This window comes from Microtus pennsylvanicus, chromosome 1, assembly GCF_037038515.1.
Source record: "Microtus pennsylvanicus isolate mMicPen1 chromosome 1, mMicPen1.hap1, whole genome shotgun sequence".
Taxonomy (NCBI): Eukaryota; Metazoa; Chordata; class Mammalia; order Rodentia; family Cricetidae; genus Microtus; species Microtus pennsylvanicus.
The window spans coordinates 75,311,080-75,328,155 of record NC_134579.1 but is presented as its reverse complement, the minus strand read 5'-3'; the positions used below and the strand labels follow the sequence as shown (position 1 = coordinate 75,328,155).

The following is a 17,076-nucleotide window of genomic DNA, read 5'->3' as shown; positions in this document are numbered from 1 at the left end:
GCACAAGTTTGCATTTCCACCAGCAATGGATGAGTGTACCCCTTCCTCCACAGCCTCTCCAGCAAAGGCTATCATTGGAGTTTTTGATTTTAGCCATTCTGACAGGTGTAAGATGATATCTCAAAGTTGTTTTGATTTGCATTTCCCTGATCGCTAAGGAGTTTGAGCATGACCTTAAGTGTCTTTTGGCCATTTGAACTTCCTCTGCTGAGAATTCTCTGTTCAGATCAGTGCCCCATTTTTTAATTGGGTTAATTAGCATTTTAAAGTCTAGTTTCCCGAGTTCTCTATATATTTTGGAGATCAGACCTTTGTCTGTTGTGGGGTTGGTGAAGATCTTCTCCCAGTCAGTAGGTTGCCTTTTTGTCTTGGTAAGGAGGATTGGGATAAAGGAAGGTTGGATAGGGGAGCACGGAAGCACAATTCTTAGTTAAGGGAGCCACTTTAGGTTTGGCAAGAGACCTGACCCTAGAGGGGCTCCCAGGTCCCCAAGCCGAGGTCCCCAGTTAATTCCTTGGGCAGCTGAGGATAGGGAACCTGAAATGACCCTATCCTATAGCAATACTGACGAATATCTTGCATATCATCATAGAACCTTCATCTGGTGATGGATGGAGATAGAGACAGAGACCCACACTGTAGCACTGGACTGAGCTCCCAAGGTCCCAATGAGGAGCAGAAGGAGGGAGAACAATAGCAAAGAAGTCGGGAACACGAGGGGTGCACCCACCCATTGAGACAGTGGAGCTGATCTATTGGGAGCTCACCAAGGCCAGCTGGACTGTGACTGAAAAAGCATGGGATAAAACTGCACTCTCTGAACATGGCGAACAATGAGAGCTGATGAGACGCCAAGGACAAAGGCAAGGGGTTTTGATCCTACTTAATGTGCTGGCTTTGTGGGAGCCTAGCCAGTTTGGATGTTCACCTTCCTAGTCATGGACGGAGCGGGGAGGACCTAGGACTTACCACAGGGCAGGGAACCCTGACTGCTCTTTGGACTGGAGAGGGAGGGGGAAAGGAGTGGGGGGAGGGGGAGAAGGGTGGGAGGAGGGGAAGAAGGGTGGGAGGAGGGTGAGGGAAATGGGAGGCTGGGAGGAGGCGGAAACTTTTTTTTTTCTCATTTTCTCAATAAAAAAAAGATTTAAAAAAAAAACAAAAAAATGTGTGTGTGTGTGTGTGTGTGTGTGTGTGTGTGTGTGTGTGTGTAAAGACCACATCTATACAACAACTTTTGTAAGGTGACTCATTCCTTTCACAATGGTAATTCCAGGAATCAACTCGCATTGAGGCTTGAGAAGTAGTCTCACATATTCAAGCATCCTGCTGCTTCAAAAGTTCTAAGTAGGATACAATGTACATAGTTCTGTGAATGTATTCAACCAGAGATAACAGAACCCTAGCTTCTTTCTTTTGTTTTCTCCCATTCTTCCTTTTTCCCTCCTTCCCTCCTTTCCTCCCTCACTCCCTCCTTTCATTCTCTCTCTGTCTCTGTCTGTGTGTCTTTCTTTTTTATATTTCTTTCTTCCTATTGTTTTTGTTATTAATATTTTTTCTTCAGATTATTTTACTTTTTTCAAACAATATATTTTGATCGTATATTCCCCCAACTCTTCCCTGTTCCTTCCAGTTCTCTCCCATCTAACTTCATGTTCTTTCTCTTTCAAGCAAAACAGAACGAAATAAAACAAAACAGAAAAATCACAAAAAAATCCCAACAGCAACAATAGGAAAAATCAAACAAAAAGAATTGACGAAGTAAAATGGAAAAATCAATCAGAAAAAAATAAAACAAAATAAAAATTGTACACACACACACACACTCCAGAGAGTCTCTTTACTGTTGACTAACTATCCCTGACTATGATGCCCGCCCTGGAGTACGTTTGATATTTCAATGACATTTCATTGAAGATAACTGATTTTCCCATTTCCAAGTTATCGGTTGCAAATAAATTCCAGCTAAGGTTACGACCATTTGGTTACTTCTGTTTCTTGGTTCTGACATTTTGTCTGATTTGAACCTGTGCTGATATTACATGCTTGTTTTCATCGTTTCTATGACTTCATAAGTGACTCAGTCCTGTTGTGTCTGGAAGATGCTGTTTCCTTGGAGTCATCCATCATATCTGGATATTAAGCTCTATGCACCCACCTCCTCTCCTGTATATTCCCCGAGCCTGGTGGATATGTGTTGGACAGAGACAACTAAGGTACATAGTTACTTTCAACATGTATGAGTTAAATTATACCTGAACAAACCCACAAGGTCCTGACATTCCTGTTATTTCTTCTATCGTGATTCATTAATTCTTTCCTCCAATTTAGAGCAACTCCCTTTTCTTATCATCCATGGCCCTAAAGTCCTGCCAGTTAAATATAGTATTGTGATATGAGATAAGTAGTAGGTGTGATATTAGATAATTAGTAGCATTTGTGCTTTAGAAACCATCATTCTTTATCAATACTCTCTAATGCTTTTTTAAGGACAAACATGGGCCCACTTTGTTCTTTCCCCGACTTTTTTCTTTATAATTTTGTTTTGTATTTTCATGTAATGTTCATTTTTTAATTTATAATGCATCAAAAGAGTCATGCAGCATATTATTTATCATCCTAAATACTAATATTCATCAGTGTGTATATACGTCTACTAAGGAACCAAGGAGAGGGATTATGTCTGGATTCTTGAGTATTCTGATCAGGGGCTCATGGAGTAAATTTGTCTGCCCTCATCATAAGTAAGAAAGGCCCGTGAATAAAGAGATCCTTATAAATTAATGTCTACAACCTTGGTTCTCGAATTTTCTAATACCTTGAGGCCTTAATATAGTTTCTTCTTTGTGTTGTCACCCAAACAGAAAATTATTCATTGCTATTTCATAAGTGTAATTTTTCTACTGTTAAATATCATAATGTAATATTTAATTAACAGGATATCTGATAAGTGTCCTCTGTCGTGGTGGTCATAACCCATAGGGTATAAACACTGATCTACATAGCATTTCCACTGTAGAGAAAACAAAAGAGAAGATGTAAAAGTCAGCCTCAGAGAAGGTAAATCCTGAACTTGATCAGAAAGTGCTTAGTAGTCAAAGCCTTAAGGAAGTATAGTGGTGACAAACATGACAGACCTAAACCTGAACAGTGGGTTCCACAGGTTTCACTGAAGGATCTGGAGACCCTAGCTGAAATAAGAACATCTATCTCTTTGTGACTGTTCATGATCCAATATGCCCAGCAGCTGGGGCTACTGTGATCTCTTGGGCAACCTCAGGAAGGAAGTGACACATAGACTTCATGGCACAAACACCTAAGAAAGAATTTTCTTGACCAAGAAAATTTGCATATTTGCAAGATGGGCCCTCTCATATCTCTAGAAATGTTGAAGGATAAGAGAGACCCACACCATGTCTGTCTCAGCAGAGCTCAGTGGTGTCTGCACCATGGCCTGGATTCCTCTCCTCTTCTTCCTCCTTCACTGCACAGGTTAGCAGAGTCATCTAGACGCCAGTGCCAGTTCAGGGAATCCATCTGACTTCCAGGTAAATTCTCTTTTCTCTCTTCCAAAGTGATAATGTGTTTCTCTATTTACAGGGTCTTTTTCGCAACCTGTGCTGACTCAGACACCCACAGCCTCAGCCTCCCTGGGAGCCTCAGTCAAACTCACCTGCACCTTGAGTAGTCAGCACAGCACCTACACCATTGAATGGTACCAGCAACAGCCAGACAAGGCTCCTAAGTATCTGATGTATGTCTATGATAGTGGAAACTATGGCAAGGGAGATGGGATCCCTGATCGCTTCTCTGGCTCCAGTTCTGGAGCTCATCGCTACTTAAGCATCTCCAACATTCAGCCTGAAGATGAAGCTGACTATTTCTGTGGTGCAGATTATAGTGGTGGGTGAACACAGTGACCCAGATAAATGAGGAAGCAGGACAAGAACTGTTTTCCTCTTTTGCTACCAAGGCTAGCCTATGGTTTTGAAAATGATCATCTAAAGTTCTTATCACACTCTTTGTATATTTTCTTCTTATTACTCAAGCTTATTTCTACTTATTACTCAAGGGGATAGATCATAGTTCTAGCTCCTGAGCACCTTAGGAAAGATAAGAAATGCAAGGATTGTATTGACTTCACTCCTGTGTAAATTTAATGACTTTGGAAAATCAAATCTCATGTGTACAGAGTTGAAGAGGTGTGAACATCCTTATATAAAGTTAGAAAACTGGGGTTAAGCTCTCATTGTTACTCACCAAAGTTGACAGGAATATCTATTCATTGTAAAAAAAAGGCTTTATTCTCTCATGCACTGTCTTTTAACTCCAGCAAATCACTAAGAAGTACAATGTAAAGACATTTATGAAGTATTGTGGTAGGGCCCCCTAGAAACATTACAAAATATTAGTAACAGCCACAATGGCTGAGCATTGTTCTCAAATGTTTACAGACCTTCCATATTGCTTCTGACACTCCTCTTTACTTAGTCAGCCTTCCCAGATATTTTAAAGGAAGGATAAAATTACTGCTATATGGTTTAGTCTCTGCAAATTTCTTACGTGTGACCTTTTTATATCAGCATTTTTGGCTGTGTCTCATGTCATGCAATAAGTTTTCTATGTAATCAACATGAACTGAAGCTAGGGGATATAGAACACAGAGGAGGGACAGACTGCACCAAAGTGAAGTTAGCAATCTGTGTGCACTATAATAGCATATATCCATGAAGTATTAAGGAAAAGGCATTAGCTCATCATCACACACACCCTTGAGAATGGCGAGAAGCTGTCTGTTTTCTTTCCATTACCAAATATTTTATTGCTAGCATAATGTCCTCTTTTCTGTCTTACTCAACATATCACTTCCAGGTCTTCTCTTTCTTAACCAAACTCAACCTCAAACCTACCTAAAACCAATGAGCTTGTAATGTAATTCTAAAAAAATAATTCTTAAATTTCTACCAGATGCTCAAAATTTGTTTTTTTTGTTCTCTCTAAATTCTCATGAGATTGAAAGTCTATGAGGAAAATCATACAAATGCATCATTTTGGAAATATTATTTTTGGATGACCATGCTCACCAAATCACTTTTCTTACCACATCTAGTTTAAAAGACCAGATCTGAGCTGTAGTGTGTAGGACTGATGCTGTAGGAATTCCTACAGCCAGTAGCCTTTAAGTTACCCACCTACACGGGTATGTCCTCTTATACTCTATTACTATATATGTCAATATAAAGCAAGGGTCTAGCCTCTCTTTGCGTGGCGTGATTCAGTTCCTGTTCCCAGCTCATGCAAAGTATTGTGAACTGTTAGTCTACCCCTAAATAAATAACCTTATATTGTACTCAATTCTGAGCTAGTGTGGGATTTCTTTTTAATGTCCTTTTCATCTGGTACCTACATGGATCCGGATTCCACACCTACTGAGTGGACCAGCTTAGAGTTCTAACCAGTCCACAGCTCAGAAAGTCTTCCAACCTTACCTGCTTGGCTTACTTAAAACCCCAACTACATTGGAGCTAGCTCTGTGTAGCAGCTTGGAAATTTCTGAGTTCATAAACATCCCCTCCACCACTGCTGCATTCCTTGCCTCATGGTGACTTGTGCAGTTTCTGGTTTGTGCTCCCTGCCAGTGAGTTATGGGCTGCTTGCTCCATGTATGGAATTGACTTAATTGCTTTTAATTTGTCAAGCAAAACATATTTCTCAGTATTTAACCAGTACCAAGGTAGGAAACTAAAGTGGCTCAGGACTGTTTATATTGCCATGGGTTTCATTGCTGCTTGTTGCGACTCTGCACCCATGACACCTTCTGGACAATAAAGATTATCACACATAAAACAATATACCAGACCTCATAACAGGAAATTAATAAACTAATAAATTTGAAAGTTATATAATGGAAGAAAAATTACCACTAAAACTTTAATATTTTTTTTGCTAATACTATAGATTACATTCTGCAAGGCTTATATGGTTATTTGATACATCCACTTATTGGACATTTGGACTCAGTTTTTTTCATATTATTTAAGAAAATGGTTTGATAACAGAGCCAAGAGTGAGGCACTTTTAGAAATGATATGGTCTTTACAGATTAATAATGAACAGCTAGCTTACAGGATTAATATCATCGAAAATCAAAAGTTACCTGAAAAAAAAATATACCATTGAAAAGTATAACATTTATTTGACAGACAAAATTGAATCCATGTTTAGGGTACTGAGAAATTATCTTAAAGAATACATACTGTTGAATTTGACAATTAAAATTTGTTAAAATTAATGATAAGTTAGTGATGTAGTATTGTCATCTGTCAATCTGTTAATGTTGATTTCATTGGTTAATAAAGAAACTGCCTTGGCTGTTTGATAGGCCAGCCCTTAAGTGGGTGGAGTAGACAGAACAGAATGCTGGGAAGAAGGGAAATGGGTCAGACACGATGAAGCTCCGATGATGTGGGAGAGTCTTCTGTTTTGTGTTGATTTCATTAGTTAATAAAGAAACTGCCTTGACCCTTTAATAGAACAGAAAATTAGGTAGGCAGAGTAGACAGAACAGAATGCTGGGAGAAAGGAGCCAAGTTGCAGTCGCCAAAGCTCTCCTCTCCAAGAATGAGACTGTTTAAGAACATTCCTGGTAAGACACCACCTTGTGGTACTACACTTATTAGAAATGGGTTAATCTAGATGTGAGAGTTAGCCAGTAAGAGGCTAGAACTAATGGGCCAGGCAGTGTTTAAAAGAATATAGTTTCTGTGTAATTATTTTGGGTAAAGCTAGCCGGTGGTAGGGAGCCCCAGCTGGGTGGTGGGAAGCAGCCCACTGCTCAATACTACCCTCTGACCCAAGATGGACATAGGCTAGAATCTTCCTAGTAAGTCACCACCTTGTGATGCTTCGCGGATTATTAAATATGGGTTAAGCAAGATATGAGAGTTAGCCAAGAAGAGGCTAGATATAATGGGCCAGGCAGGGTTTAAATGAATACAGTTTCTGTATTGTTATTTCAGGGCATAAGATAGCCAGGTGGCTGGGAGCTGGGCAGCAGGGAAGTGGCCTGCAGCTCCTTCTCCAAATGACTGCCTAACGTGCAGATCTGAATCCATGGAAAGCCCGAAAGCTTGGGAAAGAATAGAGTAAAGCCATGTTTTCTTGGTAGCAGCAATTTCTCAGGTCTGTTCTGCTTCTTAGAGGCAAGCAAGCACTCTCATCTAAGAGAGGCTTCCCATCTCAGTTTTAGCTGCAAAACCCTGCATCTCTTTTAAGAGGTCCTGCCACGAAACACTTAAAAGGTGTTGATGAAAAGCTGAATGCATGCATTTTGGCTTTCAGCCATAGCAGGAAAAAAGCTGTGCCATTTAAAATGCTGGCTTTCTGGGCCATCCTGCCAGGGCAAACTCTGACTCAGAGCAGGCAGTCTGACTGAGTGTGGTCTGTGAGTAAAATGTTGCAGCTTGCTTGCTGGCAGGGACCCTGAACCACCATAGACTTGTGGTGGGAAACATGGCTACAGCTGGTATCTCCGCCATGAGGCTGGAAAGCTAAGGAATAGGCTGGATCCAGCCTCCAAAGCCACAGCTTTAATCCTACCCATATTGCTCAGTAATTTAAGACTCATGTGGTCAGAAAAAGAGAGAGAAAGACAGTAAAGAGAGATTCAAAAGCAAAATAAAGCTCTAAATGTTTTACTGTGTGTTAAAAATGTATGCTGGCTTGGGAGAGAAAAGAAATAAGTTAAAGTTCTTAAAGTAAATAAAGAAAGAGAGTAGTTGGGAGTGGTAGTACACATCTTTAATCCCAGCACTTGGGAGGCAGAGGTAGATTGACCTCTGTGACTTCAAGGTGTGGCAGGACATACCTTTAATCCCAAAGCCTGGGAGGCAGAGCCAGAAGGATCACTGAGAGTTCAAGGACAGCCTGGTCTACAGAATTATTCCAGGACAAAGATTATAGAGAACTTGTCTCAAAAAGTAAAAGTAAAAATAAACAACATATTTTTAAAATATTTTAAAATAAAGCTGTACAAAGATGGAAAATACACAGAGAATCTTGATACTGTATGCTATTATGCTCTCTTTGAATAGTTTGAATGCTGAGGCAAGAGCAACAGCTGCTAAAAGATATTTGTTTATAAATGCTGCTGAACTAATCCAAGACAGATATTTTGAAAATTCCTTGACTTCAAAATTTTGATCAAAGGTTATTATGCTTTGGAAAAGTTCTTTTGTTTTTACAGAGGATGAGACCCTGTGGATTGCTTTTATCCCAACATGGTTGATAGACCACGCCCTCCTGAAAGGTAGCTGTGAACACCCTCAAAAAATTTCTTCACTCAACTGCCGACTGAGATGAATCTAGCACACAGGTTATACCATGAAAGACCTGAATAACAGCATGAAGCAGTTTGTAGAGAAATAACTATGCCCATATTCACAAATATTGTTTATAAATGTTCTCTCACATTTAAAGGGGGATGTGATAGAGATATGAATAATTTGCATTGGTATGGATTTGATTTTATTGATATAAATTTAAGGTCAATCTTGTTATATGTATATGCCTTGATTAAGGTATAGTGATTATGTAGTTCATATAAAAATGTAATGTATATAGGTTGTTAATGGACAATCATCAATAATAATCAAGCTTGTAGTCATAGTAGTTAGATTTTCTAGATGTGCATAGATATATTTCAGATAGGCATTCTTCATATCTTTCAAAAACTACAGAATATGGCATTTTAAATGTTTTAATAACTTAGGGATTTTCTTGACAATGAGACACGTCTGCTCCTGGAAGCACCAATCTACTTCAAGAGGAAGATGGGCATTGAAGAGCCTCCTTATGGAGTTTGTTAGCCATTTGGGCAAGAAACTGCTCTTGCCTGCACTGTTGCATAAGCTGGACACAAAGAACCCACAGAAAGATGTAGCGGCGTAAATGAATGCAAGCAGATTTTAAAGAATATATACACAGCTTTAATGGGGAAATTAGACTTACATTACCACGGTTCCCACTGAGAACAGGAAGCAGGAAGGGGCAAGCGGGCTTCTGCGCGCCCGATTTATAAGTAAACATTCGCCTGAGGCAAGCCCGTCCCCTAAGGGGCTGGCTTAACCCTACAGAAAGAGGTCGGCTGAACTTGCCTAAAGGTGAGATGATCTTTTAGGTTTCCTGTCTCATGAAAGAGTCTGAGACATTCTGCAAGACACAGCAGATAGTGACTGAACTGTCTTTCAAATTTCCTGCTTCATGGAAATGTCTCTGGATACTATGGGCCTGAAGGCCGAAGATGGATGCCCCAGCAGTACAAAAGAACTTTGGGTGACTGTCCAGGCAGCAAGAGGTCTCTATCACTTATAGAGTTTTGGAAGTTTCTTATTTCTTGTTTGCTTAGGTAATATTATATACTTCTGGAGTCTTTGACGGAGTTAAAGAATAGATAGATAGTTATAGTTTTCCATTGTTATGATAAAATGGACCCGCACAGAATAAAGGCAATGCAGATATCAAAGAATATTTACCAGTTTATTGTTAAACTTACTGAATCAAAGTTCCAGCGTAGCACAGGTAGCGAGGAACAAAAGGGACGAGCCGCCTCTCTGCGCACCCTTTATTGGCAGGCATTCGCCTGAGGCAAACCCCGCCCTCTAAAGGGAGCTGATTTAACCCCTACATCTCCCCCTTTTGTCTAAATAAGACACAACTAAACCAAATATAACTATAACAATAATAACAAATGATAAATATAACAAACAATATTGAGAGCAAAAGTTTTGCTAAAGAGTAACTACAATTAAATAATCTTCAACTCCATCAAAGATCTGAGAAGGGAGTAAATATTACTTAACAAAAAAGAGATATCCAAAATGTGCAACAAATGACAGAGACAACTGACTGCCTGGGCAATCACCCAAAATCTCGTTTGCAATGTTGAGTCAACCAACTTTGGCTAAGGCCTAACATAACTGACATACCATTCTCAAATGCAAGGAACTTTCTTAGGATTATCCTACCCTGTCTTGGCAAGATAAGACAATCCTGTTTATAACTTAGTCAGTAGTTGAGGTATGGGTTTTTCTTAACCCAAAGGCCAGTTCTGCCAGGAAGACAAGCTCCCAGGGGAGTGTCTTTGGTGCTCAACGTTCTCTCGGGAGTAGAGTGGTGTTGCCAGGAGTAAATTGTGTCTCGATGGCACAGAATTCTAGGTTAGATTAAAGGCCATTTTCTACAGCTCTTCAAAGAGGCTGAAGATTATACTATCTATACTGAAAATAATCTCTATGTATCTAAAAGACCTGATTAACCTAAAAATAATATGACAAACATGTAATTCTCAATACCTATCTAATTTGAAAACTAAGGGAATAAACAATTGTGCAATGTATGAAGACAATGATCTTCACCTGTAAACAATATCATTACTTATCAAATGTAAACAATGTTATTACATAAATAGTACCAGAGGTAGAAATGTACATTGTGATATGATAGATGTATCCATACAATATAAGCATACTCTTATACCAAAATAGAGGTAGGAACACTCACATTCAATATTCAATATATCAATATACAAGAAACAGTACCAACATAATTTTCTAAAAACAGTAAGTCACAAATACCAATCATCCCATCAACCCAGTTAATCCCCCCCCCCTTTTTTTATCCCTAATTACATACAATATCTCCCCATCCCATCACTCCTAAACCAACCACTAAAAGATGTCCCTAACCCTGTGGGCAAACTCTGTTGGGAGAGGGGACGTCGTCCTCTTAGATTGCTTCTAGCTGACATGGGGGCGACGTTCTTCTTAGGGGCCCCTGTGAAAGCAAACGATGGTAAAATTCCCAAATTAACCTTTGACTTAAGAAAAATATAACTAGTCTCTGTGTGTTTCGAGAAGGTCCGGCCAGAGCGTTGTCAAAAATGTGCATCATATGAAATTGTCTCTTGCAGTTGGTACCAAAAAACAGGTCTAAAATTAGCGCTTAAAAAAAAAAATTCATGAAATAATTCATAAAAAATTATTTCAAAAAATAATTGATCAATTTCTGCATTACCTTGTGCTAGAGGACCTGGCAGACCCGTATGGGATCGGATGTGTGTTATGTACATAGGGCAAAGCCTGTTCCTGATCAAATCTTGAACCTGGATAAACAATGAGGTTAGTTCTGTATCATCAGGTATAAATTCAGCAGTTTCAATATGTAAAATAACTCTTTCTGCATATTGTGAATCTGTAACTATATTAATAGGTTCTTTAAAATCTCTTAGTACCATAAGAATGGCATATAATTCTGCCTTCTGGACAGAATCATAAGGACTTTGTTCCACCTTACCCAAGTCTTCTGATTTGTAACCTGCCTTCCCTGATTTATTGGCATCAGTATAGAATGTACGGGCTCCAGTTATTGGAGCATCACGGACTATTCGAGGAAGGATCCAAGAAGTTCTCTTTATGAAGTTGAGCTGCTTGCTTTTTGGATAGTTGTTATTAATGTCTCCCAAAAAAATTAGCACAAGCTCTTTGCCATGGTTCATTATCTTCCCATAATTTCTTTAGTTCATCAGCAGTGAAAGGCACTATAATTTCTGCTGGGTCTATGCCTGCTAGTTGACGAAGTCTCAGCTTGCCTTTTATAATTAACTCAGAGACTTTTTCCACATAAGTTTTCAGTTTCTTACTTGGTTTATGTGGTAAAAAGATCCATTCCAAGATAATATCATCTCTCTGCATTAAAATTCCTGTAGGAGAAATTTTCGATGGTAATATGACGAGAATACAATCGAGCTCTGGATTCACTCTGTCCACATGTGCCTGTTGTAATTTCTCCTCAATCATTGTCAGTTCCTTTTCTGCTTCAGCTGTTAATTCTCTGGGACTGTTTAAATCTTTATCACCATCCAAGGTCTTGTTCAAATGAATTATTAGATCAGGTGTTATCCCAATAGTTGGTCGTAAACTGGAAATGTCTCCTAACAGTCTTTGAAAGTCATTAAGAGTCCGTAGGAGATCTCTCCGAATTTGTGCCTTCTGTGTCTTAATTTTTTGCAAACCTATTCTATAACCTAAATAATTAACAGAATCTCCCTTCTGAATCTTTTCAGGAGCAATTTGCAATCCCCATTTAGGTAACAGTATCTGTATTTCTTCAAACAGTCTGTTCAAGGTATCTATGTTTGAATCAGATAACAATATGTCGTCCATGTAATGGTATACAATAGATTTGGGAAATTTCTTGCGTATTATTTGCAATGGTTGGTTCACAAAATATTGGCACAGGGAGGAGCTATTTAACATACCCTGGGGGAGGACGGTCCAGTGGTACCTCCTCGAAGGTTGAGAATTGTTATAAGTAGGCACTGTGAAGGCAAATTTTTCTCTATCTTCTTTTTGCAAAGGTATAGTGAAAAAACAATCCTTCAAATCAATAACTATGAGAGGCCATCCTTTTGGTAATAAAGAGGGCAACGGAATTCCAGATTGCAGAGGGCCCATAGGTTGAATAACCTTGTTGATGGCCCTGAGATCTGTCACCATTCTCCATTTACCTGATTTTTTCTTAACCACAAATACAGGAGAATTCCAAGGGCTGGTAGATTCTTCTATATGTCCAGCATCTAGTTGCTCTTGTACCAGCTGTTCTAAAGCCTGTAGCTTTTCCTCAGCTAAAGGCCATTGCTTTGTCCATATTGGTTTCTCAGTCAACCATTTTAGAGGCAAGGCTGTTGGTATTTCTGAAGGGACATCAATTGCTTGTTCCTGCACAGCCCTAATGGCCGGTTTTGTCCTTTTGTAATAACTTTTAATATTCCTTTCAGAAATATGGGCTCTAGAAGTAGCAGGAATGTTAATTTGAGTATTCCATTGTTGTAATAGGTCACGACCCCATAAATTCATTGCAATATTGGCTACATAAGGCCTTAATTTTCCTATTTGTCCCTCAGGCCCTATACATTCAACCCATCTCGTGCTCTGCCTTACTCGAGATAGGGTTCCAATTCCCAGGAGCTGAACATTTACATTCTGAAGAGGCCAATATGGATGCCAAGATTCTGGGGTAATGATACTTACATCAGCACCTGTGTCCAGTAGGCCAGTAATAAAAATGCCATTTACACACACTCTCAGCTTATGTCTTTGATCATTTATAGAAGTTTGCCAAAACACACGTAACTCATCTTTCTGATTACTATTGCTTGTAACAGTAGGCATGTGGCTTTCTAATTGTCCTGACGAGGCATGTTCTCTGCAGAAACTGGGAATGTCTGAACCATGTTTGCCATGGGGGCCTGAGAGGCCCCCCCTCTCACGTTTCCCGTCTGTATCAGGTTGCCTTGTCTATCTCTTGTAGACCTGCATTCATTCGTCCAATGTCTGCCCTTCCCACATCTTCTACATAAACCTGAAGGCTGATTCCTTCTATTCCTGTTATTTCTAGAGGACACATTATCATTATTTCTGAAAACCCGTTGTTTACAATTCCTTTTCATATGACCCATTTTGCCACAATTAAAACATTTGGTATTCTGGTGTCTCCTTTTACCATTGGAAATTGCTTCTTCTACCCATGCTTCAGTGCCATAGTCAAATGTGTCAACATCTAGTGTATGCAAGACCCATTCTTCCAAGGACGCTGATCTGAACATTAAAGGCCTCAAGATCCTTTTGCATTCCACATTAGCATTTTCATAGGCCAAAGACTCAATTATTATACGTCTTGCTTCTGGGTCAGGTATCCCCATTTGTACAGCCTTAGTTAATCTTTGTAAAAAGTCACTAAAGGGTTCTCTCTGACCCTGTTTAACTGTGACAAATGATTCCATTCTCTGTCCTGGGTCTTGTACTCTGTCCCAAGCCCTTAAGGCTGCTGTAGTACACATGGAGAGTATGTTTTCATCCAAATTAGCTTGTTCCTGAGGGTCTGAAAAGAGCCCTTCACCTAGAATTTTATCCAGGGAAACGTCAATTCCCTTCGCCTTTTCCTGCTGTTCCAAAAGTCTAGCCTCTTGCCTGAATAAGCATTTCCATTTTAATTGCGGTCCACTCTCAAGGACCGCGGAGCTCAGCTGGAGCCAGTCCAAGGGGGTTGCTTTGCTTGTTGTGGCCCAAGATTTTAGCATCTCTTTAACAAAAGGGGAGTGCATCCCAAAAGACATGATGGCCTGTTTAATTTCTTTGAGATCATTCATACGGACAGGCTCCCATGTATCTTCCTTGATGACCCTAGGGTTTCTGGAACCAACCACCTTTTCTGTTGTTATTACAGGAAAGGCATGTAGGGCTGTAGGTAGAGCTTTGTGAAAATTGTCCCGGAGGGATTTATCCACAGATGTAGTTAAAATTTGCCTTTCTACCCTTTGCTCTTCTTCATCAGAATTTAGAAATTCCTCAATCTTTTCAATTCTATTCACCATTGCTTTTTGTAATGTCTGAATCTCCTGCCCAGAATTATGTTCTAAAGCCTTCATTAAGGATTCTAGAGTATGAAATTTGTCCAGTAGAGATAACTTGTCATCTTTGGACATAATTTTTATGGCATAAACCGTGCCTTCTTGTATTGACAATCTTTCCGCCAATCTGTCATAAGCTTTAGACAAAATTCGATTGTCACATTCAGCAGTTTTGATTCTCTCAGTTAACGTTTCAGTTCCTACAGAAAGGGACTGCTGAAACTTACGATCTAATTCAGCTGTTCCTTCTTCCATAGTAATGAATTTCTCCTTAACATCAGAAAGGGACTGCTGAAACTTACGATCTAATTCAGCTGTTCCTTCTTCCATAGTAATGAATTTCTCCTTAACATCAGAAAGGGACTGCTGAAACTTACGATCTAATTCAGCTGTTCCTTCTTCCATAGTAATGAATTTTTCCTTAACATCAACCTGTACTTTTTCTAGATTTTGCTCAGTTAACCGAGTCATGTTAAACAAAGATTTGTTTTCTTCCTGGAGAACTTCAAACTGATTCTTGAGAAGATTGTTGTCGCTCTCAATAGTTTTCAAACGTTCAACCTCTGCCTTAAGAGATTTGATCATTTTCCTATTATCAAACCAAATAGTGCTAAGGAAAATTAAGAATCCCAGGAATATCCATATATGTGGTGTGGTAGACACCTCTTGTAAGATCTCCCAAATGGTGCACTCAAAAAAACTATTGAAATAAGTTGCGGTCACGTTCTCAGACATTATTTAGAAAAGAAAAAGTTCTCTTACCTGTAATAACTGGTTCCTGCCAGTGGTGGCGAAAGAGCCCAGTTGAATCCACGTGTCCTAAATCTGAAATAAAAGGACTCAAAAACAAAATTGAAACAGACACCAAGCTGATAAGTATTTTTTGCCGGGGCTCTCAGGCCGCTGTCACGTGACCTGAGCGCTGGCGGCGGTGGGGGAGGGAGGGGGAGCAGACACAGGCAGCGCGCACGCCGGCGGGCGGTGGCACACGGGAAATCTGGCCGGGGCGGCTCGGAACAGAGGCTTAGGCGCTGTTAAAAAGGCTCTGCCGATATCAAACTCACTGCTTGATACTCTAACAAGCAGCAGGGAAAATCGAGTTGCTCAGAATCTCAGCTGTTTCAGCGCGCGCCCAGAGAGACTGCTCAGAATCTCAACTTCTTCCGCGCGTGCCCAGAGAGACTGCCGCAGCGACCCCGGGTTGCAAGAGACTCCGTTTCGGGGCCGGTTCTCGGCAAAGCCCCACGGGGCAGGCGCCAGATGGACCCGCACAGAATAAAGGCAATGCAGATATCAAAGAATATTTACCAGTTTATTGTTAAACTTACTGAACCAAAGTTCCAGCGTAGCACAGGTAGCGAGGAACAAAAGGGACGAGCCGCCTCTCTGCGCACCCTTTATTGGCAGGCATTCGCCTGAGGCAAACCCCGCCCTCTAAAGGGAGCTGATTTAACCCCTACAATAAAAGATAAAATAGATATAAATATTGTAACTGTAATTATTGCTTGATAACTGTTTTGTTATATGTAATTTTATTATGTTAAAGCCTTTCCTTTTTGTTTAAACAGAAAAAGAGAAATGATGTAGTATTGTCATCTGTCAATCTGTTTGTGTTGATTTCATTGGTTAATAAAGAAACTGCCTTGGCCCATTTGATAGGCCAGGCCTTAGGTGGGAGGAGTAGACAGAACACAATGCTGGGAAAAAGGGAAGTGGGTCAGATGCGATGAAGCTCTGACCCAAGATGGACAAAGGCTACAATCTTTCTGGTAAGTCACCACCTTGTGGTGCTACACACATGAATAAAAATGGGTTAATCAAGATATGAGAGTTAGCCAGTAAGAGTCTAGAGTTAATGGGCCAGGCAGTGTTCAAATGAATACAATTTGTGTGTTGTTATTTTGGGGCATAAGCTAGCCAGGCAGCCGAGAGCCAGGCGGCAGGAACACTGCCCGCAGATCCTTCTACAGGTTAGCAGATAGAGTATCTCTCCAGGTTGGCAATCTGCACACTATCCAAATGATGATGAGGGGAACAGAGAAAAATGTAGAGCTCAATAAAGAAAGAATAAGACACCTGAGAAGGGAGTGTATGCAAGGGTTTCCTAGGAATAACATCTCCTCTTGGAATGGCATGAATAGTAGAACTCAGCATTCAGGTATATGTAGAAGGTATAGCAAAGGCCAGCTTTGGACCAATGAATGCATATCCAACAAAAGACAGACAAGGCAACTTGATACTAGCTGGAAACTGGCAGGAATTTGAAACAAACACAAAATAAGGTCTGAATCCCTGCATTGCACCTTTTCAGGTTCAAAGGACATTTGGGCCAGTCAAAGTGAAGCAAGTTACTGTTGTTAGACTCTTCCACCTGCAGAGGGTGGCAGGGTATCATCTATAAGCCCCAAAGAAAAGACTAGAGCTGTGCAGGGCTAGTCGATCAGGTGATGCTAGCCTAGGATTTCTGAAAGTGTCATGGAGAGTTTTTAATGCCAGTGATGGAATTCTGAGAGTCACATAACCTTGTCATTCAACACAAAGGGAGAAATCATACATAGGGAGAGGCTCACTGAGGAAATGCTCAGGCATAGTAAAATACCAGCCATGAGCGT

General features: G+C 40.1%; 1 gene segment (V, D, J or C); it reads left to right on the top strand.

The window, feature by feature from the left end:
• Positions 1–3,403: 3,403 nt before the first annotated feature.
• On the top strand, positions 3,404–3,908 carry LOC142844322 (immunoglobulin lambda variable 4-69-like). The segment is given in 2 exon segments: positions 3,404–3,489; positions 3,598–3,908. Coding segments are annotated over 2 exon segments (390 nt in total).
• Positions 3,909–17,076: the final 13,168 nt, after the last annotated feature.